We start from the raw sequence: 22366 nt of genomic DNA on the forward strand, positions 1-22366 counted from the left end.
TACACACTATACACTACACACACTATACACTACACACACTATACACTACACACACTACACACACTATACACACTATACACACTATACACTATACACACTACACACTATACACACTATACACTACACACACTACACACTATACACACTATACACTACACACACTATACACTACACACACTATACACTACACACACTATACACACTATACACACTATACACTACACACACTACACACTATACACACTATACACTACACACACTATACACACTATACACACTATACACTACACACACTACACACTATACACACTATACACTACACACACTATACACACTATACACTACACACACTATACACACTATACACTACACACACTATACACACTATACACACTATACACTACACACACTATACACACTATACACTACACACACTATACACACTATACACACTATACACTACACACACTATACACACTATACACACTATACACTACACACACTACACACTATACACACTATACACTACACACACTATACACACTATACACTACACACACTACACACTATACACACTATACACTACACACTATACACACTATACACACTATACACTACACACACTACACACTATACACACTATACACTACACACTATACACACTATACACACTATACACACTATACACTACACACACTACACACTATACACACTATACACTACACACACTATACACACTATACACACTATACACTACACACACTATACACACTATACACACTATACACTACACACACTACACACACTACACACTATACACTACACACACTATACACACTATACACACTATACACACTATACACTACACATACTACACACTATACACACTATACACTACACACACTATACACACTATACACACTATACACTACACACACTATACACACTATACACACTATATACACTATACACTACACACACTACACACACTATACACACTATACACTACACACACTACACACACTATACACACTGTACACTACACACACTATACACACTATACACTACACACACTACACACACTACACACACTATACACACTATACACTACACACACTACACACACTACACACACTATACACTACACACACTACACACACTATACACACTATACACTACACACACTATACACACTACACACTATACACACACTACACACACTACACACACTATACACACTACACACTATACACTATACACACTACACACACTACACACTATACACACTACACACACTACACACTATACACTATACACACACTATACACACACTATACACACTACACACTATACACTATACACACACTATACACACTACACACTATACACTATACACACACTATACACACACTATACACACTATACACACTATACACACACTATACACACTATACACACTACACACTATACACACTATACACTATACACACACTACACACTACACACTACACACACAATACACACACTACACACTATACACACACAATACACACAAACTACACACTATACACACTACACACTACACACACTATATACACACTACACACAGTACACACACAACACACAAAAACAATACACACACAATAAACAGAATAAACACAACACACACACAATTCACACACCACACACACAATACACACACTACACACACACACACTATACAATACACACACACACACTATACACACTATACAATACAAACACAGTACCCAGTCAGCTTGGGCGTGCTGTACGTGTTAGAGTGACCAACACAACCACGCTGGCTGACCTGCAACCAATCCTGGTTGAGGAATGGAACGCCATCCCACAGCAACGTGTGACCAGGTTGGTGACCAGCATGAGGAGGAGGTGCCAGGCTGTTGTGGCTGCGTATGGATCTTCCACCGCTACTGAGGCTCCTGACGGTGGATTCAATCAATCAATATGTCTTGTTTGTTCCTTGTTACTGATAGAGAGTTCAATCATCCACCAAACAACTCACAACAAGAGTCAACACCAACAGGAGAATACACTGTTTACCATCGGCACCGGGGCTACCAACATAATCAGCTGTGCTGCTCATCCCACAAATGCATGATCCTTACAAGTGTGACATCATTGTGAAGGTCAATAAACAGGCTTTCCAACCATGTAGAATACAATGACCATTAGCATTGGACCAACAGAGAAATAAACGACCAAACACAAGTTTACTAACTTTCTTTTCCCAGTATATATACTTAGACTATAAAACATATAATATCTTTTTTTTTTTTTTTTTAAAGTTATTTTTTGGGGGCATTTTTCCATTTTTATTGAGGACAGTGGATAGAGTCTTGAAAGGGGGGAGAGAGAGAGTGGATGCGGAAAGGGCCACAGGCCGGATTCGAACCCGGGCCGCCGCGATCAGGACCAAGCCTTGATACATGGACGCCCGCTCTACCAACTGAGCTAACCCAGGCGCCCATAAAAACATATAATATCTTGAAAAAATGTGTTATCATCATTTTATTTAATTTAATTTTATTTACTTTTTTACTTTTTTAATTTAATTTAATTTAATTTAATTTAATTTAATTTAATTTAATTTAATTTAATTTAATTTTTATTTAATTTTTATTTAATTTAATTTAATTTAATTTTATCAACAACACTGAGTCATACTGGGCTGTTGATATGGCTCTTGATTGGTTGGTTGGCGGAAAGTGGGCGGGGACCGTGTCTGTCCTCGGCTGTCTATTGGTTGTTTCGGGGGCAGAGGGCGGGACTTCGGCTGTACATTGGTTAGGTGATTGGGTAGTGGGCGGAGCTCCGTTTGAACCAGAGTCCCGCCGCAGAGACAAGTGTCAGGTTTCCTTTAGCAGTGAAGCTAAGCTAAGCTAACCGAGCTAACCGTTAGCATCAGCAGCTCCTGGTTCTTTCAGCGGGCTGTGGAGCAGCAGCTCGGTGTTGGGGTGTTTGGGTGTTGGGGTGTTGAGGTGTTGAGGTGTTGGGGTGTTTACTCAGTTGTTGTGGATCACTGAGTTAATAGAGAGAGTTAGAGAGAGAGGAGGAGATGATGAGGGAGGCAGCGGACAGCTCAGTCTACCCGGCCAAGAGACTCCCAGCAGCGGCAGCAGCGGGGAGGAAGAGCCGCCAGAAGAAAAGCTCCATCTGCAGGGTAATGATGCTAGCAGCTACTGGTAACACCACTCAGCTACTGGTAACACCACTCAGCTACTGGTAACACCACTCAGCTACTGGTAACACCACTCAGCTACTGGTAACACCACACAACTACCACACAGCTACTGGTAACACCACACAGCTACTGGTAACACCACTCAGCTACTGGTAACACCACACAGCTACTGGTAACACCACACAGCTACTGGTAACACCACTCAGCTACTGGTAACACCACACAACTACCACACAGCTACTGGTAACACCACACAGCTACTGGTAACACCACACAGCTACTGGTAACACCACACAACTACTGGTAACACCACACAACTACTGGTAACACCACACAACTACTGGTAACACCACACAACTACTGGTAACACCACACAGCTACTGGTAACACCACACAGCTACTGGTAACACCACACAACTACTGGTAACACCACACAACTACTGGTAACACCACACAACTACTGGTAACACCACACAGCTACTGGTAACACCACACAACTACTGGTAACACCACACAGCTACTGGTAACACCACACAGCTACTGGTAACACCACACAGCTACTGGTAACACCACACAACTACTGGTAACACCACACAGCTACTGGCAACACCACACAGCTACTGGTAACACCACACAGCTACTGATAACACCACACAACTACTGGTAACACCACACAGCTACTGGTAACACCACACAGCTACTGGTAACACCACACAACTACCACACAGCTACTGGTAACACCACACAGCTACTGGTAACACCACACAACTACTGGTAACACCACACAACTACTGGTAACACCACACAACTACCACACAGCTACTGGTAACACCACACAGCTACTGGTAACACCACACAACTACCACACAGCTACTGGTAACACCACTCAGCTACTGGTAACACCACTCAGCTACTGGTAACACCACACAACTACCACACAGCTACTGGTAACACCACACAACTACCACACAGCTACTGGTAACACCACACAACTACTGGTAACACCACACAACTACCACACAGCTACTGGTAACACCACACAACTACTGGTAACACCACACAACTACCACACAGCTACTGGTAACACCACACAGCTACTGGTAACACCACACAACTACTGGTAACACCACACAACTACTGGTAACACCACACAACTACCACACAGCTACTGGTAACACCACACAACTACTGGTAACACCACACAACTACCACACAGCTACTGGTAACACCACACAGCTACTGGTAACACCACACAGCTACTGGTAACACCACTCAGCTACTGGTAACACCACACAACTACCACACAGCTACTGGTAACACCACACAACTACTGGTAACACCACACAACTACCACACAGCTACTGGTAACACCACACAGCTACTGGTAACACCACACAGCTACTGGTAACACCACACAACTACTGGTAACACCACACAGCTACTGGCAACACCACACAGCTACTGGTAACACCACACAGCTACTGATAACACCACACAACTACTGGTAACACCACACAGCTACTGGTAACACCACACAGCTACTGGTAACACCACACAGCTACTGGTAACACCACACAGCTACTGGTAACACCACTCAGCTACTGGTAACACCACACAGCTACTGATAACACCACACAACTACTGGCAACACCACACAACTACTGATAACACCACACAACTACTGGCAACACCACACAACTACTGATAACACCACACAACTACTGATAACACCACACAGCTACTGGCAACACCACACAGCTACTGGTAACACCACACAACTACTGGCAACACCACACAACTACTGGTAACACCACACAACTACTGATAACACCACACAACTACTGGCAACACCACACAACTACTGGTAACACCACACAACTACTGATAACACCACACAACTACTGGCAACACCACACAGCTACTGGTAACACCACACAACTACTGGCAACACCACACAACTACTGGTAACACCACACAACTACTGATAACACCACACAACTACTGGCAACACCACACAACTACTGGTAACACCACACAACTACTGATAACACCACACAACTACTGGCAACACCACACAGCTACTGGTTACACCTCACAGCTAGCATCACAGTGTTAGCATCACAGTGTTAGCATCACAGCTAGCATCACAGCTACTGCTAGCATCACAGTGTTAGCATCACGGCTAGCATCACAGTGGCTAACTGCTAGCTCAGCCTTTCATGAAGCATGTTAATGAGAGCGAGGTGCTGCTGGAGGATCCAGTAGAGGAGCCAGTAGAGGAGCCAGTAGAGGAGCCAGTAGAGGAGCCTGTAGAGGAGCCTGTAGAGGAGCCAGTAGAGGATCCAGTAGAGGAGCCAGTAGAGGAGCCTGTAGAGGAGCCAGTAGAGGAGCCAGTAGAGGAGCCAGTAGAGAAGCCAGTAGAGGAGCCAGTAGAGAAGCTGGCGGTAGTGAAAGTGAACCCAGAGTAACGTTGAGCTCTGAGTGAACCAAGCTTTGTGTGCTAACTTCACAGCAACAAGCTAATGTTCAGCCACAGAAGCAACAGGCCTGCGGTGTTTCACTGGAACCTGAACCTGAAAAACAGAATGTGAAAACTCAACTGAATAACATCTATTAGTAAAGAGGACCTTCTGCGAGCTGAAACATGAAGGAACGTGAAGGAAAAGAGTTGTCTGACGTCAGTTGTTGTTAGATTGTGGTTGCTGGTGTTTGAATGCAGTTTGGTGTGTTTGTGTTGTTTCAGGTGAGTCTGGAGAAAGTTCTGGGGATCAGCACAGTCAGCGGCAGCGGTTTGACCTCTGACCCCAAATCTGGGCTCATCGCCTACCCTGCAGGGTAAGCCCCGCCTCCCTTAGACTCACCTGTATGATAGGATGACGTCCCCCCACAAAACAGAGGGACAGTTTGGGGATATTTTTCCCAGCATGCTTTTCTGTGTCAGTCTCAGCACAAACATGACGCTGAGAAGTTTGCTGAGATTTAATTAGAATGAACCCGACTGTTCGTGTTTCAGGTGCGTCATCGTGCTGCTTCACCCGAAGAAGAACAAACAGAGTCACATCATCAACACGTCCAGGTACGTCTGTCAGCGTCTCCTCCACTCAACCACAGGTAACAGAGGCAGTAGAGAGAGGCAGTAGAGGCCAGTAGAGACAGGCAGTAGAGAGAGGCAGTAGAGGCCAGTAGAGAGAGGCTGTAGAGGCCAGTAGAGAGAGGCAGTAGAGGCCAGTAAAGAGAGGCAGTAGAGGCCAGTAGAGAGAGGCAGTAGAGGCCAGTAGAGAGAGGCGAGAGAGGCCAGTAGAGAGAGGCAGTAGAGGCCAGTAAAGAGAGGCAGTAGAGGCCAGTAGAGAGAGGCAGTAGAGAGAGGCAGTAGAGGCCAGTAGAGAGAGGCAGTAGAGGCCGGTAAAGAGAGGCAGTAGAGGCCAGTAGAGAGAGGCAGTAGAGGCCAGTAAAGACAGGCAGTAGAGGCCAGTAAAGAGAGGCAGTAGAGGCCAGTAGAGAGAGGCAGTAGAGGTCAGTAGAGGCAGTAGAGGCCAGTAGAGAGAGGCTGTAGAGAGAGGCAGTAGAAGCCAGTAGAGAGAGGCTGTAGAGAGAGTCAGTAGAGGCCAGTAGAGAGAGGCAGTAGAGGCCAGTAGAGAGAGGCAGTAGAGGCCAGTAGAGAGAGGCAGTAGAGGCCAGTAGAGAGAGGCAGTAGAGGCCAGTAAAGAGAGGCAGTAGAGGCCAGTAGAGAGAGGCAGTAGAGGCCAGTAGAGAGAGGCGAGAGAGGCCAGTAGAGAGAGGCAGTAGAGGCTGGTAAAGAGAGGCAGTAGAGGCCAGTAGAGAGAGGCAGTAGAGGCCAGTAGAGAGAGGCAGTAGAGGCCAGTAGAGAGAGGCGAGAGAGGCCAGTAGAGAGAGGCAGTAGAGGCTGGTAAAGAGAGGCAGTAGAGGCCAGTAGAGAGAGGCAGTAGAGGCCAGTAGAGAGAGGCAGTAGAGGCCAGTAAAGACGTGTCTGTGTTTCAGGAAGCCCTTCAGTGCTGTGGCGTTCTCCCATGATGGAAAGCACCTGGTCACTGGTGAGGTAAGAGCTGAGGTCACACCTGAGTCTGCTGTTGTCTCTGTGGACACCCTGGAGGACAGGTGAAGGAGTGTGTAGCTGACTTTGTGTGTGTGTGTTGCAGAGTGGTCACATGCCCTGTGTGCGGGTGTGGGAGGTGGACGGAGGTCAGGTGGCCGAGGTTCAGTCTCATAAATACGGCGTTTCCTGCGTGGCGTTCTCCACCAACAGCTGCTACATCGTCTCCGTGGGATACCAACACGACATGACTGTTAGTGTGTGGGACTGGAGGGTGAGGACGCACACACACACACACACACACACACACACACACACACCTATGGTGTACGTTTACTCATGCACTGTACTTTGAGGTACTTTACTCAAGTCTTTTCTTATTAATCAGTATAATAAATAATAGTCAGATGAATCCATAATGAAAATGAGCTCCAGCTCTACTACAACAGTAACATCCTGATTTACATTAATACAGAGTAATAATACTGTAATGATGGAATGTCTACTAGCGGTAAAGTATCTGAACTTTACTACATTGATACATGTCGTCCCTCCTGTCCTTCCTGTCTTTGTGCCTTTGAGCAGAAAGGTTCCATCATCGCCTCCAACAAAGTGTCCAGCAGAGTGCTCGCCGTCTCCTTCTCTCAGGACAACAGCTACTTCGTCACTGCAGGAAACCGACACGTCAAGTTCTGGTACCTGGACGCCTCCAAAGAACGACGGGTACCTTCCTGATTACTTCCAATCAGCCAATCACAGCTCATCTACACTGTCTGTCTTCTCCTCAGCCAATCACAGCTCATCCACACTGTCTGTCTTCTCCTCAGCCAATCACAGCTCATCTACACTGTCTGTCTTCTCCTCAGCCAATCACAGCTCATCCACACTGTCTGTCTTCTCCTCAGCCAATCACAGCTCATCCACACTGTCTGTCTTCTCCTCAGCCAATCACAGCTCATCTACACTGTCTGTCTTCTCCTCAGCCAATCACAGCTCATTTTGCAGTAGTCTGAACTAACTATTTTTTCCCTGTATCCAGGTGAACAGCACTGTGCCTCTGATTGGTCGATCGGGGTTGCTAGGCGACCATAAGAACAGCGTTTTTAGTGGGGTGGCATGTGGGCGTGGCCTCATGGCGTCCAGCACCTACTGCATCACCAGCTCCGGTCTGCTTTGTCTTTTCAACAGCAGCCGACACCTGGAGGCCTGGGTCAACCTCAAGGTCAGTGATGAGCACCGGAAAACACACCTGTACGATATGAAACACACCTGTACGATATGAAACACACCTGTACGATATGAAACGCACCTGTACGATATGCAACGCACCTGTAACGATATGAAACACACCTGTACGATATGAAGCGCACCTGTACGATATGAAGCGCACCTGTACGATATGAAGCGCACCTGTAATGATATAAAACACACCTGTACGATATGAAACACACCTGTAACGATATGAAACACACCTGTAACGATATGAGACGCACCTGTACGATATGAAACGCACCTGAACGATATGAAACGCACCTGTACGATATGAAACGCACCTGTAACGATATGAAACGCACCTGTACGATATGAAACGCACCTGTAACGATATGAAACGCACCTGCACGATATGAAACGCACCTGTACGATATGAAGCGCACCTGTACGATAGGAAACACACCTGTACGATATGAAACACACCTGTAACGATATGAAACACACCTGTTACGATATGAAACACACCTGTACGATATGAAACACACCTGTTACGATATGAAACACACCTGTAACGATATGAAACACACCTGTAACGATATGAAACGCACCTGTAACGATATGAAGCGCACCTGTAACGATATGAAACACACCTATAACGATATAAAACACACCTGTACGATATGAAGCGCACCTATAACGATATAAAACACACCTGTACGATATGAAACACACCTGTACGATATGAAACGCACCTGTAATGATATGAAACACACCTGTACGATATGAAGCTCACCTGTAATGATATGGAGCGCACCTGTAATGATATGAAACACACCTGTAATGATATGAAACGCACCTGTACGAAATGAAACGCACCTGTACGATATGAAACGCACCTGTACGAAATGAAACGCACCTGTACGATATGAAACACACCTATAACAATATGAAACACACCTGTAATGATATGAAACACGATTTAAAACGCACCTGTACGATTTAAGAAGACTTCCCTCTCATATTGCCTTCCAAAATAAGAGCTCATTGTTACTTCCGATAGGTCGATCTAAAACCAACAGATAAAACGTTGTTGTTGTTGTTGTTGTTGTTGTTGTTGTTGTTGACGTTGACAGACGTCATCGGCGAGCTGTCTGGCGGTCAGCGAGGACTTCATCTTCTGTGGTTGTGCCGACGGCGCCGTCAGAGTGTTCAGCCCGTCCAACCTGCAGTACATCACCACGCTGCAGCGACCTCACCGCCTTGGAGTCGACCTCACACAGAGCGTACAGCACGGGTACAAGTACTGCAAAACATACCGCTAACATACCGACAATACTCCCAGTGAGTACTAACCGTGTACCTGTTCACACAGCAGCCTGCTACCTGCCAGTCCAGGTGCTCAGTACCCAGACACCTTGGCTGTGACCTTTGACCCCGCCGCCAGACAGCTGACCTGTGTGTACAACGACCACAGCGTGTACGTGTGGGACGTTAAAGACGTGAGGAACGCCGCCAAGCAGTACTCTGCTCTGTACCACAGCAGCTGTGTGTGGAGCGTCCAGGTAGGTACACCAATACTGCAAATACTACCGGAAGTACTTCAATACTTATAGAAATACTAATGTAGATACTGCAAGTACTACTAGCAATACTTACTGTATATTAATGTGTATATATATATATATGTATATATATATATATAACACACCTGTATATATATATATATATATATATATATATATATATATATATATATATATATATATATAGTATATATATATATATGTATATATATATATATATATATATAACACCTGTATATATATATATGTGTGTGTGTGTGTGTGTATTTGTTGTCCTCAGGTGTACCCGGAGCTGTCAGACGTGTCTCAGGCCTGTCTTCCTCCGTCCTCCTTCCTCACCTGTTCATCTGATAACACCGTCAGACTCTGGCACACCGACCCCCCCACCGGACACCGGAACCTCTACAGCAACGTAAGACCAGCGAGTACACCCAGTACACAAAGTACACAAGTACACAAAGTACACGAGTACACAAAGTACACGAGTACACAAAGTACACGAGTACACCAGTACACAAAGTACACGAGTACACAAAGTACACGAGTACACCAGTACACCAGCACACAAAGTACACGAGTACACAAAGTACACCAGTACACGAGTACACAAAGTACACGAGTACACCAGTACACAAAGTACACGAGTACACAAAGTACACGAGTACACCAGTACACAAAGTAAACGAGTACACAAAGTACATGAGTACACAAAGTACACCAGTACACAAAGTACACCAGTACACAAAGTACACGAGTACACAAAGTACACGAGTACACCAGTACACAAAGTACACCAGTACACGAGTACACAAAGTACACCAGTACACAAAGTACACGAGTACACAAAGTACACGAGTACACCAGTACACAAAGTACACCAGTACACACAGTACACCAGTATATACACATAGTAGCGGTCTACTAGTACTGAGCTTCCTGTGCTGTCCTACAGGACCTGCTGAGGATCGTGTACGTGGGGGAGGACATGCAGCACCTGCAGGCCGAGGGGGACAGGGGGGAGAGGGGGGGAGAGGCAGCAGGGGCTGATGGGAAAGCTGGCATCAGAGTGCTGGGGATCAGTCCTGATGGACAACACCTGGCAGCCGGAGACCGCTGTGGAAACCTGCGGTAAGAGACGCTAGAGACACTAGAGACACTCAGAGACGCTAGAGACACTCAGAGAAGCTAGAGACACTCAGAGACACTCAGAGACGCTAGAGACACTCAGAGACACTCAGAGATGCTAGAGACACTCAGAGACGCTAGAGACACTCAGAGAAGCTAGAGACACTCAGAGACACTCAGAGAAGCTAGAGACACTAGAGACACTCAGAGACGCTAGAGACGCTCAGAGAAGCTAGAGACACTAGAGACACTCAGAGAAGCTAGAGACACTAGAGACACTCAGAGACGCTAGAGACACTCAGAGAAGCTAGAGACACTCAGAGACACTCAGAGAAGCTAGAGACACTCAGAGACACTCAGAGACGCTAGAGACACTCAGAGACACTCAGAGACGCTAGAGACACTCAGAGACACTCAGAGATGCTAGAGACACTCAGAGACGCTAGAGAAGCTAGAGACGCTAGAGACACTCAGAGACACTAGAGACACTCAGAGACGCTAGAGACGCTCAGAGAAGCTAGAGACACTAGAGACACTCAGAGACGCTAGAGACACTCAGAGACGCTAGAGACACTCAGAGACGCTAGAGACGCTCAGAGAAGCTAGAGACACTAGAGACACTCAGAGAAGCTAGAGACACTAGAGACACTCAGAGACGCTAGAGACACTCAGAGAAGCTAGAGACACTCAGAGACACTCAGAGAAGCTAGAGACACTCAGAGACGCTAGAGAAGCTAGAGACGCTAGAGACACTCAGAGACGCTAGAGACGCTAGAGACACTCAGAGACGCTAGAGACACTCAGAGAAGCTAGAGACACTAGAGACACTCAGAGACGCTAGAGACACTCAGAGAAGCTAGAGACACTCAGAGACACTCAGAGATGCTAGAGACACTCAGAGACGCTAGAGAAGCTAGAGACGCTAGAGACACTCAGAGACGCTAGAGACGCTAGAGACACTCAGAGACGCTAGAGACGCTCAGAGAAGCTAGAGACACTAGAGACACTCAGAGACGCTAGAGACACTCAGAGAAGCTAGAGACACTCAGAGACACTCAGAGAAGCTAGAGACACTCAGAGACACTCAGAGACGCTAGAGACACTCAGAGACACTCAGAGACACTCAGAGATGCTAGAGACACTCAGAGACGCTAGAGACACTCAGAGACGCTAGAGACGCTAGAGACACTCAGAGACGCTAGAGACACTAGAGACACTCAGAGACACTCAGAGAAGCTAGAGACACTAGAGACACTCAGAGACGCTCAGAGACACTCAGAGACGCTCAGAGAAGCTAGAGACACTCAGAGAAGCTAGAGACACTCAGAGACGCTAGAGACACTCAGAGAAGCTAGAGACACTCAGAGAAGCTAGAGACACTCAGAGACGCTAGAGACACTCAGAGAAGCTAGAGACACTCAGAGACACTCAGAGACGCTAGAGACACTCAGAGACGCTAGAGACACTCAGAGATGCTAGAGACACTTAGAGACGCTAGAGACACTCAGAGACACTAGAGACACTCAGAGATGCTAGAGACACTCAGAGACGCTAGAGACACTCAGAGAAGCTAGAGACACTCAGAGACGCTAGAGACGCTAGAGACACTCAGAGACGCTAGAGACACTCAGAGACGCTAGAGACACTCAGAGAAGCTAGAAACACTCAGAGAAGCTAGAGACACTCAGAGACGCTAGAGACACTCAGAGACACTCAGAGACACTCAGAGACGCTAGAGACGCTAGAGACACTCAGAGAAGCTAGAGACACTCAGAGACGCTAGAGACACTCAGAGACGCTAGAGACACTCAGAGACACTAGAGACGCTAGAGACACTCAGAGAAGCTAGAGACGCTAGAGACACTCAGAGACGCTAGAGACACTAGAGACACTCAGAGACACTCAGAGAAGCTAGAGACACTAGAGACACTCAGAGAAGCTAGAGACGCTCAGAGACGCTCAGAGAAGCTAGAGACACTCAGAGACACTCAGAGAAGCTAGAGACACTCAGAGACACTCAGAGAAGCTAGAGACACTCAGAGACACTCAGAGACACTCAGAGACACTCAGAGACGCTAGAGACACTCAGAGACACTCAGAGACACTCAGATAAGCTAGAGACACTCAGAGACACTCAGAGACACTCAGATAAGCTAGAGACACTCAGAGACACTCAGAGAAGCTAGAGACACTCGGAGACACTCAGAGACACTCAGAGACACTCAGATAAGCTAGAGACACTCGGAGACGCTAGAGACACTCAGAGACACTCAGATAAGCTAGAGACGCTAGAGACACTCAGAGAAGCTAGAGACGCTAGAGACACTCAGAGACACTCAGAGACACTCAGAGAAGCTAGAGACACTCGGAGACGCTAGAGACACTCAGTCTCTGCTGCCCTCTGCTGGACGACTGGAAACACTACTAAACTACTGTATATTCTACATGTGACTGAGTACTGTCTGCTGATCCTGATCCTGACCTGGTGGTCTCAGAGATCAGATGAGGTGTTTCTGCTGATCCTGATCCTGACCTGGTGGTCTCAGAGATCAGATGAGGTGTGTCTGCTGATCCTGATCCTGACCTGGTGGTCTCAGAGATCAGATGAGGTGTTTCTGCTGATCCTGATCCTGACCTGGTGGTCTCAGAGATCAGATGACGTGTCTCTGTGTTCAGGATCTTTGGTCTGGAGTTTCTGGACGAGCTGGTGAAGATTGAGGCTCACGACTCGGAGGTGTTGTGTCTGGAGTTCTCCCCAACGTCCACAGGTGAGACCTCAGGTCAAGAGACGCCACAGAGCTACAGAGGTTATTTCCTCCACGGTTGATGGAGGTGTGACACCTGAGTGACGACTCTGCCGCTGTTTCAGGTGTGAAGCTGTTGGCGACGGCCAGTAGAGATCGACTGATCCACATCTTCAACCTGGAGAAGAACTACAGTCTGGAGCAGACTCTGAACGACCACTCGGCCTCCATCACCGCCGTCAAGTTCACCGGTAACGGCCCGTTCACACCACACAAGTCCATGTATAGCTCAGAGTCATGACGTCATCAGATGATGTCGTGCTGTAGTCGTTCTCCACAGTGACTCTGTTATACAGAGCGTATCTCACATCTTTAACGTCAGTAGAAGTACCAATAACACAGTGTAGTAATACTCTGTTACAAGTGAAAGTACTGCATTCAAAATATACTTAAAGTAAAAGTACTCATTATGTAGAATAATCTATATTTAGGGCCCGAGCACCGACAACGTCGGGCCAGCGAAGGCCCTATTGAAACTGTAGTTAGGACCCGAGCACCGACAGCGTCGGGCCAGCGAAGGCCCTATTGAAACTGTAGTTAGGACCCGAGCACCGACAACGTCGGGCCAGCGAAGGCCCTATTGAAACTGTAGTGTTTCTTCTTATTATTCATCAAATGAATCGCCCTTAACTTGCTCTAAAAGTTGTTAAACTTGGCAGACTTGTCAGACGCGGTTAAAGATTTGATATTTTAAGGGTCTCGGGCTCGGCTGTTGCAAAATGACTCGCTAGCGCTCCCTAGGAAGTTGGAAAAATTGAGCCCCTCGCTCCGGTTTCACCTACATGTATGAAATTTGGCAGACAGATGCAACATGTGGAGACGAACAAAAACGCCTCTGGGAGGTATACCCAAAACTCAACAGGAAGTCAGACATTTTTAATTTGATGTGCGATTTTCGCCCGTTTTTGGCGTTTTATAGGCCGTGTACTTTAACAAACTCCTCCTACAGATTTCATCAGATCAACTTGAAATTTGGTCAGGTCCATCTTAAGAGCTTGAGGATGAAAAGTTATTCAAATGGTGAGTTTTCACTGAATGACATGACCGTGGCGTGGCGGCCATTTTGAGCCATTCGCCATGAAACAGGAAGTTGCTGATAATGTGTGTCAGCTGGTTTATAAAGGTGGAGCTACTTTTAATGACTTTATATACTGCTGGGTAGTTTATTCAATAATTATAGAAATACTTCCAATACTACCAAGGGATACTTTCACTACTATCCAAAAATACTTCCCGTGTACTTCCCGTGTACTTCCCGTGTACTTCCCGTGTACTTCCTGTGTACTTCCTGTGTACTTCCCGTGTACTTCCCCAGTATTGTTATCAGTCTCCTGTGTTCCAGGTGAGAGTCCAGAGGTTCAGATGGTGAGCTGTGGAGCCGACAAGAGCATCTACTTCCAGACAGCTGAGCAGGTCTGAACACACTGACTGATGAAGAACTATCTAGTATCTATATATAAATACTCCTGATAATACTACTTCAGTAATTATAGAAATACTCCCGATAATACTACTTCAATAATTATAGAAATACTCCCGATAATACTACTTCAGTAATTATAGAAATACTCCCGATAATACTACTTCAGTAATTATAGAAATACTCCCGATAATACTACTTCAATAATTATAGAAATACTCCCGATAATACTACTTCAGTAATTATAGAAATACTCCCGATAATACTACTTCAGTAATTATAGAAATACTCCCGATAATACTACTTCAGTAATTATAGAAATACTCCCGATAATACTACTTCAATAATTATAGAAATACTCCCGATAATACTACTTCAGTAATTATAGAAATACTCCCGATAATACTACTTCAATAATTATAGAAATACTCCCGATAATACTACTTCAATAATTATAGAAATACTCCCGATAATACTACTTCAATAATTATAGAAATACTCCCGATAATACTACTTCAGTAATTATAGAAATACTCCCGATAATACTACTTCAATAATTATAGAAATACTCCCGATAATACTACTTCAGTAATTATAGAAATACTCCCGATAATACTACTTCAGTAATTATAGAAATACTCCCGATAATACTACTTCAGTAATTATAGAAATACTCCCGATAATACTACTTCAGTAATTATAGAAATACTCCCGATAATACTACTTCAGTAATTATAGAAATACTCCCGATAATACTACTTCAGTAATTATAGAAATACTCCCGATAATACTACTTCAATAATTATAGAAATACTCCCGATAATACTACTTCAATAGTTATAGAAATACTCCCGATCCATCAGAAATACTTCAATAATTAAAGAAATACTCCTGATAATACTGCCCGAAATACTTCAGTAATTATAGAAATACTCCCGATAGTCCCAGAAATACTTTAACCATTATAGAAATACGTCCAACTCTACCAGGGATACTTCCAATACCATCACAAATACTTCAGAAATAGTTCTAATACTGCCAGAAATACTTAAATAATTCCAGAAGTACTTCCAATACTGCCAGTGATACTTCATTAATTTTATAAATACTTCCTATACTACCAGATATATTTATACTACCATCAAAAATACATCAGTACTGCCAGAAATACTTCCAATACTATCAGAAATACTTCCAGTTACAGAAATACTTCAATAATTCCAGGAATACTTCCAGTACTGCCAGAAGTGCTTCAATAATGATATAAATACCTCTAATACTACCAAATATACTTCTGCTGCCATTAAAAATACATCAGTACTGTCAGAAATACCTTCAACACTACCAGAGGGGCTTGGGTTGTTGTTTTATTAAATTACGTCTATTCAGGTACAAACTGCTGTTATTAAAATACTCTAATATAATACTTATAATATTTATGAATGTCCCAAAAAAAAAACTGGAAATATGTCGGACAAAAAAAGATCTAAAAAATGTCGGACAAAACAAGTCTGAAAAAAAAGATTTGAAAAATGGCTGAAAAAGAAGTCTGAAGAAAAAGATCTGAAAAATGTCTGAAAAATTTGTCCAAAAAAGAAAATCTGAAGAAATGTCCGAACAAAAAGACCTGAAAAAAGTCTTAAAACAAAGTCTGAAAAAAATGTCCGAAGAAAAAGATCTGAAAAATTTCTGAAAAAATGTCCGAAAAAAAAGTCTGAAAAAAATGTCCGAAAAAAAAGATCTGAAAAATATCTGAAAAACATCTGAAAAAACAAATCTGAAAAAAGTCTGAAAAAAAAAGATTTGAAAAATGTCTGAAAAAAAAGTCTGAAGAAAAAGATCTGAAAAATGTGTGAAAAATTTGTCTGAAAAAGAAAATCTAAAGAAATATCCGAACAAAAAGATCTGAAAAATGTCTGAAAAAAAAGTCTGAAAAAATGTCCCAAAAAAAAGACTGGAAAAAAAGATCTGAAAAAAGTCTGAAAAAATGTCTGAAAAAATGTCCGAAAAAAGTCTGAAAAAAAAGATCTGAAAAATGTCCGAAAAAAAGATCTGAAAAAAATCTGAAAAAAGTCTGAAAAAAAAGATCTGAAAAAAGTCTGAAAAAAGTCTGAAAAAAAAGATCTGAAAAAAGTCTGAAAAAAAGATCTGAAAAAAATCTGAAAAAAGTCTGAAAAAAAAAATTTGAAAAATGTCTGAAAAAAAAGTCTGAAGAAAAAGATCTGAAAAATGTGTGAAAAATTTGTCCGAAAAAGAAAATCTAAAGAAATGTCCGAACAAAAAGATCTGAAAAATGTCTGAAAAAATGTCCCAAAAAAAAGACTGGAAAAAATGTCTGAAAAATGTCTGAAAAAAGTCTGAAAAAATGTCTGAAAAAATGTCTGAAAAAAAAGTCTGAAAAAATGTCCCAAAAAAAAGACTGAAAAAAATGTCTGAAAAATGTCTGAAAAAAAGATCTGAAAAACAATATCTGAAAAAAGTCTGAAAAAAAGTCTGAAAAAAAAGATCTGAAAAAAGTCTGAAAAAATGTCTGAAAAAAAAGAACTGAAAAAAGTCTGAAAAAAATGTCTGAAAAAATGTCCGAAAAAAAGATCTGGAAAAAAAGATCTGAAAAAAAAGATCTGAAAAATGTCTGAAAAAAAGATCTGAAAAAAAAGTCTAAAAACAAAGTCTGAAAAAAATGTCTGAAAAAATGTCCGAAAAAAGATCTGAAAAATGTCTGAAAAAAAAGATCTGAAAGATGTCTGAAAAAAAGATCTGAAAGATGTCTGAAAAAAAGTCTGAAAAAAAAGATCTGAAAAAAGTCTGAAAAAAAAGATTTGAAAAATGGCTGAAAAAGAAAATCTGAAGAAATGTCCGAACAAAAAGACCTGAAAAAAGTCTTAAAACAAAGTCTGAAAAAAATGTCCGAAGAAAAAGATCTGAAAAATGTCTGAAAAAAAAGATCTGAAAAAAAGATCTGAAAAATTTCTGAAAAAAAAGATCTGAAAAAAAGATCTGAAAAAAGTCTGAAAAAAAGATCTGAAAAATTTCTGAAAAAATGTCAGAAAAAAAATTCTGAAAAATATCTGAAAAACATCTGAAAAAAAAATCTGAAAAAAGTCTGAAAAAAAAGATTTGAAAAATGTCTGAAAAAAAAGTCTGAAGAAAAAGATCTGAAAAATGTGTGAAAAATTTGTCCGAAAAAGAAAATCTAAAGAAATGTCCGAACAAAAAGATCTGAAAAATGTCTGAAAAAAAAGTCTGAAAAAATGTCCCAAAAAAAAGACTGGAAAAAATGTCTGAAAAATGTCTGAAAAAAAGATCTGAAAAACAATATCTGAAAAAAGTCTGAAAAAATATCTGAAAAAAAATAACTGGAAAAAGTCTGAAAAAAAAAATCTGAAAAAAGTCTGAAAAAATGTCTGAAAAAAAAAGTCTGAAAAAAAATGTCTGAAAAAATGTCCGAAAAAAGATCTGAAAAAAGCCTGAAAAAAAAGATCTGAAAAATGTCCGAAAAAAAGTCTGAAAAAAAGATCTGAAAAATGTCTGAAAAAATGTCCGAAAAAAAAGATCTGAAAAAAAAGATCTGAAAAAAAAGTCTAAAAACAAAGTCTGAAAAAAAATGTCTGAGAAAAAAGATCTGAAAAATGTCTGAAAAAAAGATCTGAAAAAAAGATCTGAAAAATGTCTGAAAAAATGTCCGAAAAAAAAGATCTGAAAAATGTCTGAAAAAAATATCTGAAAAAAAAGTCTAAACACAAAGTCTGAAAAAAATGTCTGAAAAAATGTCTGAAAAAAAAGATCTGAAAAAGTCTGAAAAAAAAAGATCTGAAAAAAAAGTCTGAAAGAAAATGTCCGAAAAAAAGATCTAAAAAAAGTCTGAAAAAAAATATCTGAAGAATGGCTGAAAAAAAATATCTGAAAAAATGTCCGAAAAAAAAGCCTGAAAAAAATGTCTAAAAAAATATCTGAAAAATGTCTGAAAAAAAGTCTGAAAGAAAATGTCCGAAAAAAAGATCTAAAAAAAGTCTGAAAAAAAGATCTGAAAAATGTCTGAACAAATGTCCGAAAAAAAAGATCTGTGTCTGATGTCGTCGTGTGTGATGTGTGTGTTGCGGTCCAGACGGCGGAGGGTCCATCGTTCTCCAGGAGTCACCACGTGGTTGAGAAGACGACGCTGTACGACATGGACCTGGACTCATCAAGGACCCACGTCGCCATCGCCTGTCAGGACCGAAACGTCAGGTTAGCAGCTGATGGGAGTGTGTTTTTAGGGTGTACGATGTGGAGCTGATGGGAGTGTGTTTTTAGGGTGTACGATGTGGAGCTGATGGGAGTGTGTTTTTAGGGTGTACGATGTGGAGCTGATGGGAGTGTGTTTTTAGGGTGTACGATGTGGAGCTGATGGGAGTGTGTTTTTAGGGTGTACGATGTAGAGCTGATGGGAGTGTGTTTTTAGGGTGTACGATGTGGAGCTGATGGGAGTGTGTTTTTAGGGTGTACGATGTGGAGCTGATGGGAGTGTGTTTTTAGGGTGTACGATGTGGAGCTGATGGGAGTGTGTTTTTAGGGTGTACGATGTAGAGCTGATGGGAGTGTGTTTTTAGGGTGTACGATGTAGAGCTGATGGGAGTGTGTTTTTAGGGTGTACGATGTGGAGCTGATGGGAGTGTGTTTTTAGGGTGTACGATGTGGAGTTGATGGGAGTGTGTTTTTAGGGTGTACGATGTGGAGCTGATGGGAGTGTGTTTTTAGGGTGTACGATGTGGAGCTGATGGGAGTGTGTTTTTAGGGTGTACGATGTGGAGTTGATGGGAGTGTGTTTTTAGGGTGTACGATGTGGAGCTGATGGGAGTGTGTTTTTAGGGTGTACGATGTGGAGCTGATGGGAGTGTGTTTTTAGGGTGTACGATGTGGAGCTGATGGGAGTGTGTTTTTAGGGTGTACGATGTGGAGCTGATGGGAGTGTGTTTTTAGGGTGTACGATGTGGAGCTGATGGGAGTGTGTTTTTAGGGTGTACGATGTGGAGCTGATGGGAGTGTGTTTTTAGGGTGTACGATGTGGAGCTGATGGGAGTGTGTTTTTAGGGTGTACGATGTGGAGCTGATGGGAGTGTGTTTTTAGGGTGTACGATGTGGAGCTGATGGGAGTGTGTTTTTAGGGTGTACGATGTGGAGTTGATGGGAGTGTGTTTTTAGGGTGTACGATGTGGAGCTGATGGGAGTGTGTTTTTAGGGTGTACGATGTGGAGCTGATGGGAGTGTGTTTTTAGGGTGTACGATGTGGAGCTGATGGGAGTGTGTTTTTAGGGTGTACGATGTGGAGTTGATGGGAGTGTGTTTTTAGGGTGTACGATGTGGAGCTGATGGGAGTGTGTTTTTAGGGTGTACGATGTGGAGCTGATGGGAGTGTGTTTTTAGGGTGTACGATGTGGAGCTGATGGGAGTGTGTTTTTAGGGTGTACGATGTGGAGCTGATGGGAGTGTGTTTTTAGGGTGTACGATGTGGAGCTGATGGGAGTGTGTTTTTAGGGTGTACGACGTGGAAACCGGGAAGCTGAAGAAGTGTTTGAAAGGCTCGTCCAGTGATGAAGGAGCTCTGCTGAAGGTAGGACACGCGTATTGATTACTAATTTATCAATCAACATCATGTTGACTGATAACTGAGATGTGATTGGCTGATACTCTGTGATGTCTGCAGGTTCAGATGGATCCGTCGGGGTCGTTCTTCGCCACCAGCTGCTCCGATAAAAACATCGCCATCTTTGACTACGAGTCAGGAGAGTGCGTCGCCACCCTGTTCGGACACTCTGGTGAGTAAAGCAGTCATGGTAGTTTGTCGTAGTATTATTATTATTATTAATAATTCAGATGCTCCTCTTCTTTCTTCTTCAGGTGTTTGATTTACCTGCTGTGTTTGTTTCTTCAGAGATCGTCACCTGTATGAGGTTCAGTCAGGACTGCAGACACCTCATCACCGTGTCCGGAGACAGGTAATCCTTAGTCTACTAGGAGACAGGTAACCTTAGTTTACTAGGAGACAGGTAAACCCTACCTCGGTGTAAGAATCATTGAAGAGTTTAGTGTTTAATAACGATGAACTGTTGTTAATGTTGTGTGTGTGTAGTTGTGTGTTTGTGTGGCGGCTGGACTCTCAGATGACCAGCGCCATGAGGAAGAGGCGGGGCCTGAAACTGACCGCCGCTCCCGAAACCGTCAGTCACAAGCAGCAGAACATCAGGTGAGTGAGACGCTGAAGACGCTGGTCTGAGGTCAGTCTCCAGGTCTCCAGGTCTCCAGGTCTTCAGTCTGTGATGATGTTGTTGTTGTTTCAGGAGGGAGACCTTCATCACCGGATCCTCCTCTCAGCTGCCTCAGACGGAGGAAGACGAGGAGGAAGAGGCCGACCTCGGGACTCCAGCCAGACTGGACTCTGCTCACGGTGAGCTTTACTAATAGATGTTATTTAGTTTAGTTTTCACATATTTTACTAATATTTTTTGGAAATATTTCACGTATTTTTCAGATAATTTTCACTTAGTTTTTTGATATTTTTCACTTAGTTTTCGGACGTTTTTCTCATACTTTTTCTACTATGTTTTCACGTCTCACTAATAATTTTGTGATATTTTTCAGATATGTCTGAATGGTATTTGATGCTTTTAGCTGGCAGAAAATCTTGTTTACTAATAGATGTTGTTTTAAATCAAGATCTTTTTATTGAGGTTTTTTTGCAGTAAATAGCAAAAGTACAGCGCTATTCGGTAACCAAAAAAGAATGACAGGTATGAGTATACATTATTAGCAGCTGGCACCAATGCCAACAAATAAACAAGTCAAAACAAAGGATGTATATAAACAATAAAACAATCCCTCCCCAGTCACTGCCAGCACGCCATATGGAAAGCTAACTGTCACGCCAATGACCTGCGATGAATGATTGAATACTGTGTGATGGAGTCACGCTGC

General features: G+C 42.9%; 1 protein-coding gene across 1 annotated transcript in view; it reads left to right on the top strand.

Annotated features, from left to right (window-relative positions):
• The first annotated feature begins 2845 nt into the window (after positions 1 to 2845).
• The window catches only part of wdr62 (WD repeat domain 62), a 39356-nt gene continuing 19835 nt past the window's right edge, over positions 2846 to 22366 (top strand). Inside the window, 20 exon segments of the mRNA XM_037774728.1 lie at positions 2846 to 3199; positions 5964 to 6055; positions 6234 to 6296; positions 7220 to 7277; positions 7378 to 7545; positions 7857 to 7994; positions 8311 to 8493; positions 9617 to 9777; positions 9859 to 10045; positions 10347 to 10478; positions 11019 to 11194; positions 13868 to 13959; positions 14061 to 14186; positions 15338 to 15408; positions 19521 to 19642; positions 20930 to 21005; positions 21099 to 21210; positions 21327 to 21390; positions 21525 to 21638; positions 21733 to 21839. Coding sequence (XP_037630656.1) covers positions 3095 to 3199; positions 5964 to 6055; positions 6234 to 6296; positions 7220 to 7277; positions 7378 to 7545; positions 7857 to 7994; positions 8311 to 8493; positions 9617 to 9777; positions 9859 to 10045; positions 10347 to 10478; positions 11019 to 11194; positions 13868 to 13959; positions 14061 to 14186; positions 15338 to 15408; positions 19521 to 19642; positions 20930 to 21005; positions 21099 to 21210; positions 21327 to 21390; positions 21525 to 21638; positions 21733 to 21839 — 2347 coding nt within the window. The 5' untranslated portion in view covers positions 2846 to 3094.

This window comes from Sebastes umbrosus, chromosome 7, assembly GCF_015220745.1.
Source record: "Sebastes umbrosus isolate fSebUmb1 chromosome 7, fSebUmb1.pri, whole genome shotgun sequence".
Taxonomy (NCBI): Eukaryota; Metazoa; Chordata; class Actinopteri; order Perciformes; family Sebastidae; genus Sebastes; species Sebastes umbrosus.